The sequence below is a fragment of the Lontra canadensis genome, unplaced genomic scaffold (genome assembly GCF_010015895.1).
Source record: "Lontra canadensis isolate GAN:19392208 unplaced genomic scaffold, GSC_riverotter_1.0 scaffold10, whole genome shotgun sequence".
NCBI lineage: Eukaryota > Metazoa > Chordata > Mammalia > Carnivora > Mustelidae > Lontra > Lontra canadensis.
Window position 1 is genome coordinate 10,075,197 of NW_022631004.1, and position 18,161 is coordinate 10,093,357.

The 18,161-nt window shown below is 36.0% G+C and overlaps 1 protein-coding gene across 5 annotated transcripts in view; it reads left to right on the forward strand.

The window, feature by feature from the left end:
- The window catches only part of TTC29 (tetratricopeptide repeat domain 29), a 224,811-nt gene that overhangs the window by 140,914 nt on the left and 65,736 nt on the right, over nucleotides 1-18,161 (forward strand). For all 5 annotated transcript variants that reach the window (XM_032855563.1, XM_032855561.1, XM_032855564.1 and 2 more), the window contains 2 exons: nucleotides 367-490; nucleotides 9,620-9,848. In XM_032855563.1, the coding sequence (XP_032711454.1) occupies nucleotides 367-490; nucleotides 9,620-9,848 (353 nt within the window). The remainder of the gene's footprint in view (nucleotides 1-366; nucleotides 491-9,619; nucleotides 9,849-18,161) is intronic.

Genomic DNA, 18,161 nt, shown 5'->3' on the forward strand with positions numbered 1-18,161 from the left:
TTTCTCTTGGAGATATATATATATAGATATATATATATCTATCTATATATATATATCTCAGAGTGGAATTGCTGGGTCATATGGTAACTGTATATCAGAATTTTTGAGGATCTGACAAGTTGGTTTTCCAAAGCATGTGCACCATTTTACAATCCCACCAGCCATACAAGAGGGTCTAAAGGTTTAAGTTTTAACTCACTGTATGCTCCAACAAAGAAAAGCCACCTGTTTTTTAAAATTTTCCCTTCACATTTCGTTATCCTGAACCATTTTGCACTTTCTAAAGCAAAGACACAAAATCTCTCCTCTTTATGGTGACATTAAATGAGATGATACTCCAATAATTTCCTGTTTTATTTTTTCCAGCCAAGGAGAGATGTTAGAAGCAATTAAATACTTGAAAAAAGTTGTGAAAATTGCAGGAAACAATTTTCAAAGACTAGATGTTGTGAAAGCAAGTACAATGCTTGGGGATATCTACAATGAAAAAGTGAGTATATGTGTTTCATTCTTGTAGGGAGAAATTCTCAGAGTTTTAAAATTCTATTCCCATTTGACTCTCACCTACCCATAATATGTTATGCAGAATGACCCCAGGACCGCAGAGTTTGGTTAATGCACAGGGTAGTTACTTCCTCTTTTTCTAGGACCTGAGTGCCATCTTGGGCACAGTCACCACAAGCTGCTAAAACTGATTCATGTCTTCACAGCCAGTGAAGATTCCAAGTGGTTTTGGATTTGAAGAGCAATTAAAACATTTCAATTCAAAGAATATCATTATAATGGTTGGCTCTTATCTGCTGACACTAACATTCATCTCCCTTGCTTCAAATTCTCATTTTATTAATTCAGCAGTGATGGGCCTGCTAGGTTCTTCAGGAGAAGAAAGGACAATCCCAAGAGTAATTCTGAAGGAAATATGGAATTCTAACATCAGACTGGTTATGTGAAAGAAAAGAGAAAGAAGAGAAGGTCCAAAATAAAAGTATCTTATTCAAGAGACCATTACTAGTGAAATGAATTGGTCATAACACATTGATCTTTTGCTTGATTTTTCCTGAGTTTAGCTCTTATTACCCAGATCGTTCTTTTTTTTTTTTTTTAGATTTTATTTATTTATTTATTTATTTATTTATTTATTTATTTATTTTATAGACCAAGATTACAAGTAGTCAGAGAGGCAGGCAGGGAGAGAGAGGAGGAAGCAGGCTCCCCGCTGAGCAGAGAGCCCGACGTGGGGCTCGATCCCAGGACACTGGGATCACGAACTGAGCCAAAGGCAGAGGCTTTAACCCACTGAGCCACCCAGGCGCCCACCCAGATCGTTCTTCAAGAAACAGTATAAAAGAGGCTTTTTTTCTCTAGTTATAATTGCTGTTTTGATAATGATAGGATCTATCATTTTTGAGGACAGTTTCATTCTTAAACTGTTTCTATACCTTATCTTAGTCTTTAATGAGACGTTGTATACGTATTGATTAAAGGTACTAATTCTGAGACTAAACTCAGGTTTAGTAAGTGAAAAGCCTACTTCTTGCACTTGTAATAAGATCTGTAGCCTAGGACAACTTACCTTCTAGGTGCCTCAATTTTCTCCCCTTATAAGGTTATAGTGAGTATTGAGTTAATGAATGTAGAACAGTTAGAGAATAGCACCTGGCAGGGGAAGCAAGTGCCAACTAGATAAGCCGTTATTATTTGGCACACCTTGATGGGGTATCATACAATCTCCCTTTTCCCTGAGGCTCAGAGGGTTTAAGTAACCTACCCCAGGCCTCCACGTTTCTAGGTGGCAGTGGTATTCAAACCCATGCTCTTAATCACTACAGTCTTTTATTTGGCAGATAATTGACTTTTTGATGATTTCAGAATTATTTAGTCTTTTTTTAATTTTTTATTTTATTTTTTTCAGTGTTCCAGAATTCATTGTTTAGGCACCACGCCCAGTGCTCCATGCAATACGTGCCCTCCATAATACCCACCACCAGGCTTACCCAACCCCCACACCCCTCCCCTCCAAAACCCTCAGTTTGTTTCCCGGAGTCCACAGTCTCTCATGGTTCATCTCCCCTCCGATTTCCCCCAACTTATTTCTCCTCTCCTCCCAATGTCCTCTGTGTTATTCCTTATGCTCCACAAGTAAGTGAAACCATATGATAACAGACTCTCTCTGCTTGACTTATTTCACTCAGCATAGGTTTTTTTTTTTTTTTTCCCCCAAAGGAAACAGAGTTTTAAATTAATCCAAATGAATGAAACTACCATAGTTCCTGCTATGGGAAACATGCTTTTAAACAGGGTATCTGATTTCTTATTACACCTCCTCTCTCACTTTCTCTGGCTCATGTACTTCCTCTCTCCTATTACCCATGATCATTAAACCCCCTTTTGCTCTTGACTGTCACTCTCCTCCTTTTCTCCTCCCCTGCACGCCTTGCTCTTCTCTCCTCCCGTCTTTCTGGTCTGTCTTTCTGATCTCAGTGTTCCTCTCCCTATGATCCTGCCCACTTTGTTTCCCATCTTTCTTTGTGCCTCCTGCACCTGTCACCCCAGGTCTCTCTCTCCACTGTGTGCCCTTTCTGCTGCCCCATCTCTATGGTACAACTCTGCTCCGGTGACTCCTGGATCTTGTTTATGCTCTTGTTTCCTTTTTGGGATGCCATGCTGAAACACAGACAAGGCTCATGGCCTTATGAGACTGGCAGTCTAAGGGGAGCTTATCCTGTAGTAGCAGAATTTGCATTCCTAGGTTATACATATTCTTACTTGTTAAAAGGATTGTTCTTCAAAGCAGAAGTGCCAAAAACACAAATTGCCTTACCCTCCACCAAACAATGCCCAGAACTCAGTGTGTTAGTGTACCACAAACATTAAGTATCAGTGTATATTCTCCTAGTTACAGAAAGCATAAGGAAAATAAAAGGATAAACCCTTCTGAGGGGTCATTTTAATATTTGCATTTTTTAAGCTTTTTGCCAAGAGTTTGTATCTCATCAGTCTGTATTTTATTCTCTGGCTCTTAAGTCTTGAAGAAGAGTCTAATATCTTAAAGGCTGGAGACATGAATACTATCCAAAGACTATGACAATTACCAAAAGTTAATTTTTACTAGTATGTCCCAATTCTAATATAAAATTTGGAGGATTTCAGGTATTCATGCTATCTTCAAATATACAAATTCATTCATACATCTTAGTGACTCTTTATATTTTAATGTAATAAATGGTCACTGATAAATAGGGTAGTGATTTTTAATAGGGTTTTTTTTTGTTTTTTGTTTTTGTTTTTGGTTTTGGTTTTGGTTTTTCTTTGAGAGAAAGCATGACAGGGGAAGAGGCAGAAGGAAAAAGAGAGAGAGATTCTCAAGCAGGCACCACGCCCAGTTAAAAGCTTGATGCAGGGCTTAGTGTAACGATCCTGAGATCATGACCTGAGCCAAAATCAAGAGTCAGATGCTTAATTGACTGAACCACCCAGGTGCCCCTTAAGTATACAATACTATAACAATTTTATGACATCAAAGACTTCAAAACAAAACTTGATTTGTTATTAAAATTGTTAATGTTGCATTCAGTTATTGTGCATTATTGTGATTCTTTGTGGGTACTTCCTCAAGTCAAAAATCCACTGATTACTTCTCAGGCTGACTGAGTTGTTAAATCATTCCCAAGAGTATGATTTGAAAACATATGACAAAGTGAGTTTATTAGAATCTAATGTAGTTATTTTTCCTTCTTATTCTTTTTTTTTAAGATTTTATTTATTTATTTGACAGACAGAGATCACAAGTAGGCAGAGAAGCAGGCAAAAAGAGAGAGGAAGGGAAGCAGGCTCCATGCTGAGCAGAGAGCCCGATATGGGGCTCCATCCCAGGACTCTGAGACCATGACCTGAGCCGAAGGCAGAGGCTTAACCCACTGAGCCACCCAGGTGCCCCATTTCCTTCTTATTCTTTTGAAACAGGGAGATAGCTTTGATGACATCCTGAATTTCCTTCTAGTTCTGCAAAGTCATTTCCTAGGAAAATACTGACAAGGAATTATTTCATGTCTCTTATTTCAGCTGCTTATGGATATTTCTTAATGATATTAGATCCCTTTATTCAAGTTATACACCTGAACAATCTTATAAGCTGTTTGCATCACATCCTATCTATTATGCTTTTTCATGAAGGAAACTTGCAGGACAAAGAGGAGCCTCACTGATTTTTGCCCCCTTCCCCTTGAATCTGCACTCAGCTACTTATTAACTGTGACCTTGGGCACAAGAATTCTTTGATTTTCAGTTTCTTCATGTTTCAAGTGTCAATAACAAGATACCTTGAAAAACTATATAAGGATTAGGAATTTCTAAATATGTACGTGGTGCCTAGTCGAGTGCCTAGCATATGTTGGGTATACAAAAGCACTTAACCTCTTAGCACACTCCGGCTCACTCCCTTCAACTTCAGACTCCTATCCCACCGCCTGCCCGACATCTTCACTTAGACTTCAAATATAACCTGTTAGAAATGAACTCATCATTTTTCCTTAAATTCGGTTCCCCTATTAACTTCATGCTCAACTATGATAGAATATGACCCAGGTATTTTCTAAGCAAACCTCTCAATCTATGAGCTCCCCCTATCTGACTTCATCTAGGCTCATGACCTTAGATATGCTGAAGACTTCCAAATTTGTATCTCCGGTTCTGCTCTCTCCTTGGGACTCCATGCTTGTAAATCTAGCTTTAGACATCTTAAATTTAACAGAATTCCTTCCTCCCAGTCTTCTCCATCTGAATAAATGGCGTCATTATCCAGTAGCCCAGCTGCTCAAACCAAAAATCTGGGTATTCTTTGATTCTTTTCTCCTTCCTGCTCCATATCTAATCCAGAAGCAAACCCTGACCTTTATGCCACCAAAACATATCTGAGATGCACCTCCTTCTCTGTATCTGCTACTATCATCCCATCAGTTTGTGACACTGTTTTCTCACCTGCCCTACTGCAGGAAGTTCAAGCCCAAGTAGTCCTTTTAAATGTAAATCAAATTGTGTTATTTCTCTACTTAACACACTTCCATTACTGCCCATTCTTCTGGGAACCTGAAATAGTCTAGGTGAGATGTACACCAACTCACCCCATCTCTGACTTTATTTCTTACTCTTCTTATCGACCCCACCACAGCCAAATGGACTTTTGAAGTTCTTCAAATATGTGGAGCTTTTTGCTGCCTTAGACATTTACCCTAGCTGGAATACGCTATATGGAATGCTTCCCAATCTGAGCTTCATATCCCTGAATTATTGTCCTCATATCTCAGTTAGATGCCACATCTTCAGAGAGGCCTTCCCTTGGCAACTGACTAAAAGTAGCCACATGGGTGAAGGTAGTTCAAAGGTACAAACTTCCAGTTCTAAAAGAAGCAAGTCTTGGGAATGTAATGTACAGCATGGTAATTACAGTTAATAATACTGTATTGTATATTTGAAATTTACCAAGAGTAGCTCTTAAAAGTTCTCATCACAAAAAAATTTGTAACTATGTGAGGTGGTGTTAACTACACTTACTGTGGTGATCATTTAGTAATATATACAAATACTAATCATAATGTTATATACCCAAAACTAATATAATGTCATATATTGTCAATACATTATATGTTATATATGACAATATAATTGTCACATAATGTCAATTAGACCTCAATTTTAAAAAGTATATGAAGGTGCTTTGAAAAGGTACTTGTATTTTATAATATAAGATGGCATTATTGTTATTCATGAGGAAAACTGTTTAATCACAGCTACCATTTCTGTGATTTGAGTGCTCAAACACATTTTCTAATCTAAAATGATGAAATCTAATCCACTATATTCTGTGGGGCTTTCTAGGCATTTGAGAGAGAAGCCAAAAACTTCAATCAATAAAAGTATCTGTTTTGTTGGAAAAATAAAACCTTTTCTTCCACTTAACCAAAATATCTGAAATCTCCATATTTCCTGTTTCTGTTCACTGAAGTCCTGAAAGCTGCATGCCAAAATAAAAATCATATGAAGAAGAAAAGAAGTAGCCACCGGGTACTCTTTAACATTACATTAATATTTCACATAGCACTCATCTCCTAGTTTTCTTGTTTATGATATCTTCTTAGTGTTGTTTAATTTGGCTAGAATAGCTTAATGAGAATAGGGACCATATCTACCTTGTTTATTATTTTGTTCTAGATCCTAAATGAGAAGTTGGCACAGAGGTGGTGAGCAAAAATATGTGAATATTTTTAATCAATCAATAAATTTGTAACCAGTTTTCTACCTCAGGAGAGTAAGAATCTCTCACTTTAGGAATTCCAAACTTCTATTTCATTTTTGTACAATGATTCTGAAAACTTGTACTGAATCTTTAAAAGCAAATCTAATATTCCTGGTACTGGTCAGTCTTCCTCATCATCTCTTTTCTTCCTTAATATTATTCATGCAATGTATTCTAATTGTATTCCTTATAATCACATCTAAGAAATAATGTTATTATAAGAGCACAACTATAAGACTGTATTTGGAAAAAATATTAGAATTAACTGTTTTCTCTAGTTATTATAGTGTTGTTATAATTAACATTAGCACATCTTTAAGAGATCATTTATTCTAATTAGTTTACCTTTACTATATAATCATAGAAGATGGGCCACCCATCCCACCCTCCTGATGTGATCTCTTGATGAAAATATAGAATTAATATAAAGTAGCAAAATGAGAATGCTTTAGGGAACAAAAGTAGATACAGACTCTTTGTCGGGTTTCCACTCAGCAATGAGTCTCTTTCTCCATCTCCCTCTGCCCTTTTCCCCTGCTCATTCTCAATTCTCTCTCTCAAAAAAATAGATAAAATCTTAAAAAAAAACCACACACACACAAATAAAAAAGTGATAGTTCCAGACTAAAATAGTGAAGAAAATGTGTAAAAAATGGCTTTTCCTTAGTACTAGGAAATGTTCTTTTATTTTTGAGCTTGCTCATTGTATAGAGTGACAGACACACTGAGAAGTATCTGGTAAGAATCAGAAAAATGCATGAAAATTCTATATTATAGTGTAATAATGGAAGCTTTGTTTTAAGGTCTACGATGTCATCAAGATACTGTCCTGCAATTGTCCCTTAAATGCTTACCAGTGATATTTATAACACTAAGCAAAGTTCTCTTTTCCAGTAAGAGGCAATCGTGAAGTGATTAATTCACTTATATATTCTCAGATTCATATTTAAGATTGCCAAGATTAATTATTAGAATCTTCTGAATTTTATAATAGGAAAGGGATTAACTGATAACAGAATCGAACTGTAGAACATTGGACAGAACCTTTGGAGAAGAGATTAAATTTAGATATTAAGCTCTTTAAGAATTGAAAATCTAGAAATACAATACACAGTAATGAAATCTCATTCCAAAATGGTATGTATAAAAATCCTTGCATCTTAGAAGAATTAATGTACTTCCTTAATAGTGTTTTAAACTAGAGAAATTTAGGTCGATACCAGTTTTATGGCAGTTGTGTCTGTGTCTAGCAATTGAATACTAAGCTCAATTTGCGGGAAGAATAATTATATGTAATTATAATTATAATTAAATAGTTATGAATAATTATAATGCTCCTATTTTGGGGGAAAAAAACACTTGTTAGAGAGGATCTAATATAAATTTTAGGCATAGTAAATTCTGTTAACTGCTGAATCCCCACTGCTTGGCATGGAGCTTCGTACATAGTAGTTGCCTGATAAACGAGGAAGTTCATTCTAACAATAATATATAAAGTAATTCTTGAAATTTAAATGTATGTCCATTTATTTATGGCCCCTAATTTCCTAATTAAGACTTTCATCTAAGACAATAAATAGCTTAATGCTCAGAAATATAATTAGAACAATAATTATTTATACTTCTCTGTTTTTAAAAATAGAAATGTAAGGCCTAATCACATATGTTCATTTATTTTATCCTATATCTTTGATGTTTAGCAGAACAATCCAAAATATTAACTAGCTTTATTTCCATCTTCAATATTTGCATTGTTCCTCAATCATATAATATACTTACCATATAAATGTCTTTGATACATTTTATTTTTTCTAATTAAGTAACCATATCCTCATATAAGTTCTATGCTTTACATTTTGAAATAAAAGAATCACTATCTCAACAAACAAAAATTATTATTGATAAAATATAGAGCGATTGTGTTTAAATTAGTAAGATTAATTGCAATGAACCATTTGAGTAAAGAGTTCACTAAACCATCCTGTGGGTCTATAACATAGTATTATACTGCTTATGTATGTAACATAACTGTCACACAAGCCCTATTTCTCCCCTCCTCATCTTCCAGCAACTTTTGTATCCAATCAGTTTGCTGTCTGAACACCATGACTATACAGAGATGCATGGAGTTGAGTATGCATTTTGCCTGTACTGGGGTATGGTATAGGGTGTTTCAATGGTGTTTGTATTACCACCTCCTTCATAAAATGTTGTGAGAAAATAATTTGAAAACTTATAAAAAAAATATTCTCTCATAATATTCTCTCTTCTCAAAAGTGTGTGCATGTGTGTTTTTGTGTGTATGAGCAAGAGAGAGAGGAAGGAGAGGAGAGGAGGGAGGGGAAGGGGAGAGGAAAGGAGATTTACAAGTCAGTGAAGAAAGGAAACTTCGTTCCCTAGCGTCTTAAAAGTATAGGCTCAGTCCTAAAAATGATATCCTCCATTGAGGAAAACGTTTTCATGAGGATTTTTAGAAAATTTGGAGGTTGGCAGAAGGGAGTCTCTTTCCTGAGGCTCAATTTCATTATTTGTAGAATAAGAATAATATTTTCTCACGGGATGACTTATGAAAGTTAGTGACATAATATATGAAGTACTTAGCACTGGCCCTGACACTTTTAAAGCTATCGTGGATAATAGCTTATAGGAGGGTAGGAGAGTATGATCAAAAAAGCCCACAAAACCTAAAAAAACAGAAAACCGGCTTGATTTTTTTCAATGAGTTGTGCTAGTGCCATTAGGATCATTATTTTTCAGGAATCTTGATTACCTCCGATGTTCTTAGTCAAGAATGACCTAAGCACATGGGGAAAACAAGAGCAATAACCAGATCAGCAGATAAATACATCAATTTTCAGTGGCCCCGTAAATCCGAAACAGATTGGCTGAAAATGATCTCTTGCTGTGACTAAAAACAACTGGTTAAAATGCTTTATTAGGTAAATCCAGTGCTACAAGTAGGAAAATTACATCCAAATTAATGTGAATTGGACCACTCTTTCCCAGACTTCCCAACCTGTACCAGGTTGAACCATTTGAAAATGCTAACATTTGATCATTTTTAATCCAAAAAAGCTTACGATTCATATAGTTCAACTTGATAGATAAAGCTCTTTTAGTATCCTAGCTTCAAGATATTGTATGGTTAGTAATCACAACTTTTTAAAAGAACCTTATTCTCATAGAGTCCCTGCCTGCCATCTCTTTCTTCTAAAAGATGAATGCTGTAACTGTTGAAAGAGAAGTTTGGTACATACCAAGGTGAGCAGATATGTGGAAAGATAGAATAAAAAATTAAGAAAGAAATGATTTCTCTTACATCTTTAGGGATACTACAAGAAAGCTTCACAATACTTTCAGCAAGCTTTCAACACAACAGCAGAGCTAACAAACTTGAGTCAAATGGATGAAACGAAAGTGCATTATGGAATAGCAAAAGCTCATCAGATCATGCAGAGGGTTAACAGTTACATCGAGTCTGAAGATCTAACCAGCCTTGGCTACCTGCTGTCATGGAAGGAGAATAGAGACAGCATTGTGTGTGATCCGACTAATGGTGAGACTTCAGTTTTTGAAAACAGTTTAGTTTTTGTATCATTCTTAATGGCTCCATCAGTGATTTTGATTTTATTGGTAGTTTTAACTTTATGTATGCCTTACTACATAAATATTGGATGTGCCTTCATGCTATATTATAACTTTGATGATAAGGAAAGCATAAAATGTGGTAATGATTAGTTAAACTTGACAAATCACCAACCTCATGTTCTTTTTTTCAGTTAAATATTCAACAACATGCACTAATCAGAATGTGAGAATGTGTTGTTTTAAAAGTTCATTGTTGTACCTTGTTGACAAGAACAAGTCACAGATGTTAGTTCACAGATGCTTATCAGTATTAAATGCAATTAATATTTTACTCTTACTTTGCTGATGGTAGTAAATTTTCCTATATTTGATCAATTCAAGTTAGAATATTAATTTAGAAAATGTAATATTAATTTCTCTTAACTCCACTTATTTTCATACATAATTTTTCTTGTGATAATTAGTCAGAGCAGTCAATTAAAAACAAATAACTAGAAGTGATGTGAATGTCATTTTCATGTGTCAACTTGACTGGCTCCAGTCCTCAGTTAAGAACTTCAGAATCGGGGGGCACCTGGATGGCTCAGTGGGTTAAAGCCTCTGCCTTCGGTTCAGGTCATGATCCCAGGGTCCTGGGATCGAGCCCCACATCAGGCTCTCTGCTCAGCAGGGAGCCTGCTTCCTCCTCTCTCTCTCTGCCTGCCTCTCTGCCTACTTGTGATCTCTGTCTGTCAAATAAATAAATAAAATCTTAAAAAAAAAAAAAAAAAAAAAAGAACTTCAGAATCGGATTTTTAAAATTTTTAACAGTACTGCCTATCACCAGACCCTTGGGTTGCATAATTGTTGGTAAATCAAACTTTCTCAAGCAAAATATTTTAGGGATATTTGGGATAGCACAAATGGAATCATAGGCACAATTCTGGTATGTAAAGAACCATCTCCTGCTTGGAACTCTTCCTACCCCCCATTAGGTCATTTAGAGGAAACAATAAGCTCTTTAGTTTTTATTTTCTCCATAGAATAAATAGTAAATAACAGTAAATTGTGCACAAATGAATCTTATTGCTTCTTTTATATTAGCAGAATTAGTAGTGTAGTATTAGTAGAATACCACTTACCACTGTCTGTCCTCTAGTTAGGAAATAAGTAAAGGTCTCATTCCAAATATATGTACAGGATAAAGTCTTCAAAAACAGATGGCTTCTTGAATTTCAATGTGCTTGAGTGCCCAACAAATATTTACAGGTAACTATTAACTAACCACTTTTAGATAATATTTTGTTCACTTCAGGATGTTGTGTTATATACTTGAGAGCTTGCTCTGTAGTTTTGAGTTATCTTCCCTTTACTCCCTCATCTTGTCTGCCCAGGAGAGAAAGCAGAGGAAATATGATGTATCTATCTCTTAGATTACTTCTTCTGATAAAAGATTTGGTAGAAAATAAGTTGGGCTACTCCCCTTTTTCTGATTTACTTGGATAAGCTCTAGCCATCACCCTAATAATCATGGAAAAAAAAAAAAAAAAAAAACTCAAGGGGCGCCTGGGTGGCCAGTGGGTTAAAGCCTCTGCCTTCAGCTCAGGTCATGATCTCAGGTTCCTTGGATCCAGCACCCCATCGGGCCCTCTGCTTGGCAGGGAACCTGCTTCCTCCCGCCCCCCCTCTCTCTCTGCGTGCCTCTCCGCCTACTTGTAATCTCTGTCTGTCAAATAAAATCTTTTTTAAAAAAACAAACAAACTCAAAACTAGAGAGTCTAGTTCTTCTATTTGCTGCAATCCTGTTTGGGGCTTTTTCAAAAATCTCCCTTGTTTTTTCTTCACTCTATAAAGCTATTTCTTTCTTTTTTCTTTTTTTTTAACATTTTATTCTCATTTTTGGTGAGGGTGTTTTGTGTTTCAAAGGGCTTAGGAGTAAAACAAAACAATGCATTTCAAAACATTATTCAGAAACAAACCGAGGGTTGCTGGAGGGGTAGAGGGGTAGGAATAGGGCGGCTGGGTGGTGGGCCTTGGGAAGGGTATGTGCTATGATGAGTGCTGTGAATTGTGTTAGACTGATGAATCGCAGACCTGTACCCCTGAAACAAATAATACATTATATGTTAATAAAAAATATTATTCAGAGAGTAAAAACTCAGCTATTCCTATGGTGGAGAAGATTAAATTCTCTGAAATGCTATAAAAGTACACCCCCTTCCTGATTCATTTGACCAAGATTAGAAATCTATGCGTGGATGAGCTATGTTATTATAAAAATGAAGACTACTCCTCTAGATTCAAATGTAAATGAGAAGTTAAGTCTTCTACTACTGGCATTTTTTTGGTGGTAGCTGTCCTATTTGGAAATAAAACCTGCAGGACATTATCAAACATACTCGCTTGTATGTTTACATGGACATATTTTAGTTCAAAATACACTAAAATGTGCTTTTTAAATGCTTCAAAAGTGTTTCTTAAACTACAACACTTACTATTCTATTTTTTCTCTGCTTCAAAAACTTCACTGGATCCCTACTGCCTACAAATTCTGTACAAGTTTCATAATGTTTTTTGACCACCTCCCTTTCCCTGGCTACCCCCTCATGCCCCAGACACACATAATGTACATTAATACCACCTTACTTCCAACTCCAGCCCCATCCAGGGAAATGTTTTCCATGGTCCTTCTGAGATGTTGAAATCCTCCCTGATCCCCATCTTACTTGACTGTTGTCTCTTCTCTCTGTTCCCACATTGAATGTCATTCATTTTTGTCCAAGCACTTTTCACTTGTCCTATTCTACATTCTGTCATGACCATTTCTGTAATTGCCTTATCTGCCCAGTGAGAGTATGAGTGTCTTGAAAACAGATTCTGATCTTTGGTGTTTCCTCCAAAGGAAAGCACAATGCCTAACATCTGCTAGGTACCAAGGAAATATTTCCCAAATTAAATAGAATTCAAAATGAGTATGTATGTCCTAGCCATGAACAAGTTTGCACTAACCACTTTTTAAAACAGGATTCATAGTTCCATATCTCCTTGAAAAAACAACAACTACAAAACCACTATGATCCAATACCGTGTTTTGATTCCATGTGGTTATCACGTGAATTCAGGACAAGTGTGATGTTGACAAAATGAAGAAATATGGAAATATTATTTGGAAATCTGAGCAGCTTTTAGGTTTCCAAATTTTGCCTTTCTTCTCTGAAGAGACGTCTTTAATCTTGCCATTGAGGGGTCCCATGTATTCAGAAAAAAGCAGATCAAAGATTTGAAAGATACATTATAAAAGCTGTGCAGTTATCTCCACCTCTGAGACTTACATCCTCCAAACAAATCATTAGCTCACAGAGCAGGCAATATTCTTTTAAGCAGAGGAACATGACCCCCTAAGGGAATAGAACAGTGAGAGCACTCAGGTCTCTAGATAAAATGGAACAGTGATTCACCAGCAATCATCTCTCCTCTTTGTACCTTTCAGAGGGAACACAGCAAATATAGGAACCTTCATACCATTCTAATACTCTCAGATATGGTTGGAATGATTTCACCTTCCTCCTTTTCTTTCCAATAGTAAAATAAGAGTAGATTCTCCTCCCAAATTTAGGAATTTAGAGGGAATTCAAATTTATTTCAGTTCAATAAAATTATTCAAGCCTGAAGCAACAGAAATTGGTTGGCTCTGGAAGGATTAAGGGCCTATGAATTTCTGCTGATTTCTCCAGAACATAGTTTATTTTTCCTACTAGAACTATTATGCCTCCAATCACGAATTTTTTTTTTTTAATGGATAGCTAATTCATCTTGCCTTGTGGAGATTATAGACCCAGATGTGGAACAGTGACAGAGAAAGAAAAGCTTTTCTTGTGCAACATAAGAGAACTGTTAACTTAGAAATGTAATTACAGCCATTTCATTGCCAGTGTGGTTAACCACTTCATTGATAATATCAGTAACATGGGTTTAATGCACATTCTTATTTTAGCCAAATGTAAATTATATCAGAGAAATAGGATGCAAATTCTGAGTATGGAAATAGATGAATACACCGGATAGTCAGTAAAGACACTGTTTTCTACAAAATGACATGCAAAGGTTTCCTTGAGTACCAAAAATACCACTCTCACTTTATGAATCATTTAATATTCTTAAAAGAAAACAGTCAAGACCATGAATTTGTCTCTCAGCCCTTGGTTTATGTGGGTTTAATGTCGAGTCCTTGGTTCGATGTTGAGCCATGTTTTCCCACCCTGTTCTTTGCTTGTATTTTTTATTCATGAACTCAGCCCTTTTAATGAATGTGGAAAAGCCACATTCATGAGTGAGCCTCATGTTCTATTATACTTTGTTCAGCTGCTTCAGTTAAATAACCCTAACAATGAGGAGAAAGTTCTGGAATTAGCCAAAAAGTCTGGAAGTGGGTTTTATAGCGTCTTATTGTCACAGAGCAAACCTCTGTCTCTTTTTAATGTGTTCAAAAACATAACACATAAAAAAAAGATTCTGGTGAAAAATCTGACTGAATCAAAGCTCACCCTACTGGTATTTTGGATAATTGAGGGGAGAGTGTTATGTAAGAGTCCGGTGATCTAGGTTCTAATACTATATTGAGCCCTCATTAGCTTTGTGACTTTGGGCAAAGATTTCAATTCAAGTCTCTCTATCTAAAGTTCAAAACAGATCATTAATAAGATTCTCTGGGACTGATAACAGTTCCTCTGTAGGAGCATCTTCTAAATAAATATGGTATTTTGTAGTTCAATCTAGATTTTCGTGAGCATTTTATTGTTGTTTTTCCCCCATAAATACTTGTTTCTGTGGGTTTCCCCAAAAGGGAATTTTATTATGGTTATTATTATTATTACTATTTTAATATATCAAACAGCTATAAAAATGCCAGGTACAAATATTTGATCTTTCTGCTAGAACTTATAATAAAGGACTTTCTAGCTATCTGCCATCATATGCAGTTTGACCTGTCCCTGGTTGGCATTGTTGAAGTTGTTAAACCTAGTGCACTGTTCCATCTGCAGACTTTCAACCCATTCTGTGTTCAACCCTGTGTCATACCTCTCCTCAGCGTTTCCTCAATGCCTACCTTTTCCCCACTGTTCCTGGGGCTCATTACTAACCCTTCGTCATACATTTCTGTTTATGTCTGTCTCTGCCTTCCTCAATCTGGAACCACTCCTGTAGCCCCTTTCTGTCTTCTGAACATGAGTTAAAATCTTCTTGAACTTTTTTGAGTTTTATGGAATCATGAAATTATTGAGCTGTGTGGTACTAAAGAAATAACTTGGTCTACTTTTTTTTTTTTTTCCAAATGTCCTCAGGTCCAGAGACATGCAGTTATATAAAAATCTGAAAGACAAAATGGACCTATAATCTAGTTTTCTAGAATTCTAGTTCAAGAATCATTTCCTTGAGTTGCACTTTTTTACAATAATACTTTATATTTAGCAGAAGTCATGTTAAACATTTAAAAAGATTAGAATTTAATTAAAATCTGGATTAAAATATTCATGGTGCAAAGAAACAAGTGGGGTTCTATTTCTGGCCAAGATGAAGTCACAAGGAAAAGATTTACCCTCCTGTGTTAAACAACTAAAACAAATAAACAAAACATATAAAATAAGTGTTTGCAGAGATTGGACAACAAACAGCGCAGATCAGTGATCCTTGAGAAAGATTATGAACACTGTTAGGAAGAAATCAATCTGATTAAGCTGATTCACACCATTATTATTAATGACTGAAAGTGCTTGAACCTATTCAGAGCAATTAGGATTTTTTAAACATTGGAAGATTCCCTATTGCCAGAATTTAGGGCATCTGTAATACAGTGTATAACTGAAATCATTCAGGCAGTGTGGGGCAAAATAATTGTGGACAATGAGGCCAACACATGGACCAGTCTTCTAAAGTCTGGGAACTTGCCCTAAATTCGACTTCTCTAAGCTATTCCTGAATTTCAGAACTTTCCTTTCTTCAATATAAATCTCTACATTTTTTAAAAAGCTTATTAGAATTTTTAGATGACAGATCACTATCCCCTTAAAGAATCCAGTGAAAGCTAAGATCTCCCTCCTCTCTTCAGAAAAACCTACAAGTACTGCGTATAATTTTCAGAGGGTTCAGCAACTGTTGCTCAAGGGGGTGGAAATTACAAGGGCTTACCAGTATCTGGTTCTTTACTCTTCTGGGCACATGGAAGACTGCATTTTTCATCTCCTGTAGCGAGGCAGGGCTCTGTGACTAGTCCTGGCCAATGGTCAAAGTTACTTCTGTGTGTAAGCATAGGAGAGCCTGCCTGAGATCCTCCAGCGGATTCTCTCCCTGCTGCAGTAATCATAGTGGAAGCATTATGAAAAATTACAGGGCAACGAGACTGATGCAGTCAGTCTCTACATGTGGAACATTTGTCCTGGAATGCCATTCAGACCTGCAGCAGACTTTGTGCGAGCACAGAATAATAATCTTTTATTGTGGTGAACCACGGAGATTTGCAGAGTTGTTTGTTAGTACAGCTTCGTTTACCCTGCCCTAACTCTGCAAGCTTCAGGATTCTCCGTGACGGCCCCTGGATAGTCTCAGTGGGAGCTCCGGGGGGAGAACTGGGATAGCCATTTCTCTGTAGGACAGTTTATAAATTGTGTGTTTATAGGTTGTGAGTCTGCTTGTGACTTTTTTCTAAGGCAGAGATCTTTAAAATCCTTTGTGTTTTATTTCTATTTCTAGGCACAGAAAACAAGTTTGATAAGACAAATGGGAATGACACATTAAAATATATTAAAATATATTCTTTATAGATTCCAGGCTGTTGTCAAAAACCTTAAGAAAGAGATGCATTTTTTTCTGCCAATCTCACTTAAATCATGCTATCATGTATATCAAGTATACTTCTAATAAATTTTAAGAAAGAGTTTAGAGAATTCAGTGGCTTCTGCAACTGGTAATAAAATAATTCCAAAGATGAAACATGCTGAAGAAGACAAAATCAATACTTAAGCCAAAATCCTTACATAAAAAAAGACTGCAGAGTTTGAGCCCGATTTTCAAATTTCTTCCTTCACTTACAGTTCCCCCATCTTCATATATTTTCTACAACACAGGTGACATATTTGCTTCCTTAGGAATCAAAAAAATTTTTTTCAGAAAACTAATGCCTACTTCATTGGGAAATAATAATGTAGCTCTAGATCCCTTGGGTTGAAAGATCTTTTTTTTTCCTCTTTCCTTTTTTTCCCCTCTGAGAGCCTCCTTCTCTATCTGCTGCCTTGGTTCAATAAAAGAGAATTCTTGATTGCTCAAACAAAAACTATACTTCTTTTAGATTCTGCTCACAGTTCTTGGTAGCTAATGGTGTTACCAGTTTTAACTTCCCAAGGTACACTGAACTCACCACTTCCAAGAACAATGTAACTGGGTTTTTCTAATATGGTTTTGTTTCGATTCCATCTCTAATTGCTAGTTTGAAAAGCTTACGAAAAGTTTTTTTGGTTAGTTAAACCATAGCAAAACCAGAATAAATCCCTGATCTGTACCAGTACAAGGCTAGGGTTCGAAGTTCTGAGAGAATCCCATTGTCACCCATTTATATTCCTCTCCTCCTCAGTGAGGGCTCTCACCCCTGCTTCCAGTTATGTCTTTTTACCTGTAGTCTTGGATTCCAAATACTGTGCCAATTTAGGTAAATATTCCTCTACCATTGCTAGAATTTGGGGACAAAAAAAATCTTAGACATGAATTTAAACCTTCTTCAGTAAAGCTCTATTAGGATAATTCAGGTGATTCTTAATCCATATGATTTCTTCTGAAAAAAGTGATGTTAATATTTCAAACATGAACATATTGGAAGAACAAATTTTGTTAGCTTCTAATTTTTCCCTAAGTTTCCCTGATTTGGGGTACAGTGTAGGAGTTTTTCTAATTACTTCTCACCTTTGTTTTCTCATTATTGTGAATTTTGATTTTTTTAACCACTCAATCAAAAATTATATCCATGGTCCCAGGACTCATTCTTTAAATTCTTTTCCTCCACCATCCCTATATTTTTAAATCCCAGACAAAGGTAAAAAATTTTTTTATAGTCTAGGTTCTTTAGTGTAATTAATATAAAATAAATACTTTTCATGACAAATATTCTTTTAGAAACTAGAAATTATTTACAATGCCTTTTTATAATGACTGACTTAACTAACAGTGCATGGATGTATATTTCACTTCTGTGGGTGATGTCTGCCTCCTGGGGATGGGAACAATGTGCTCCGTGTGGAAAATGTTGAGCAAAAAT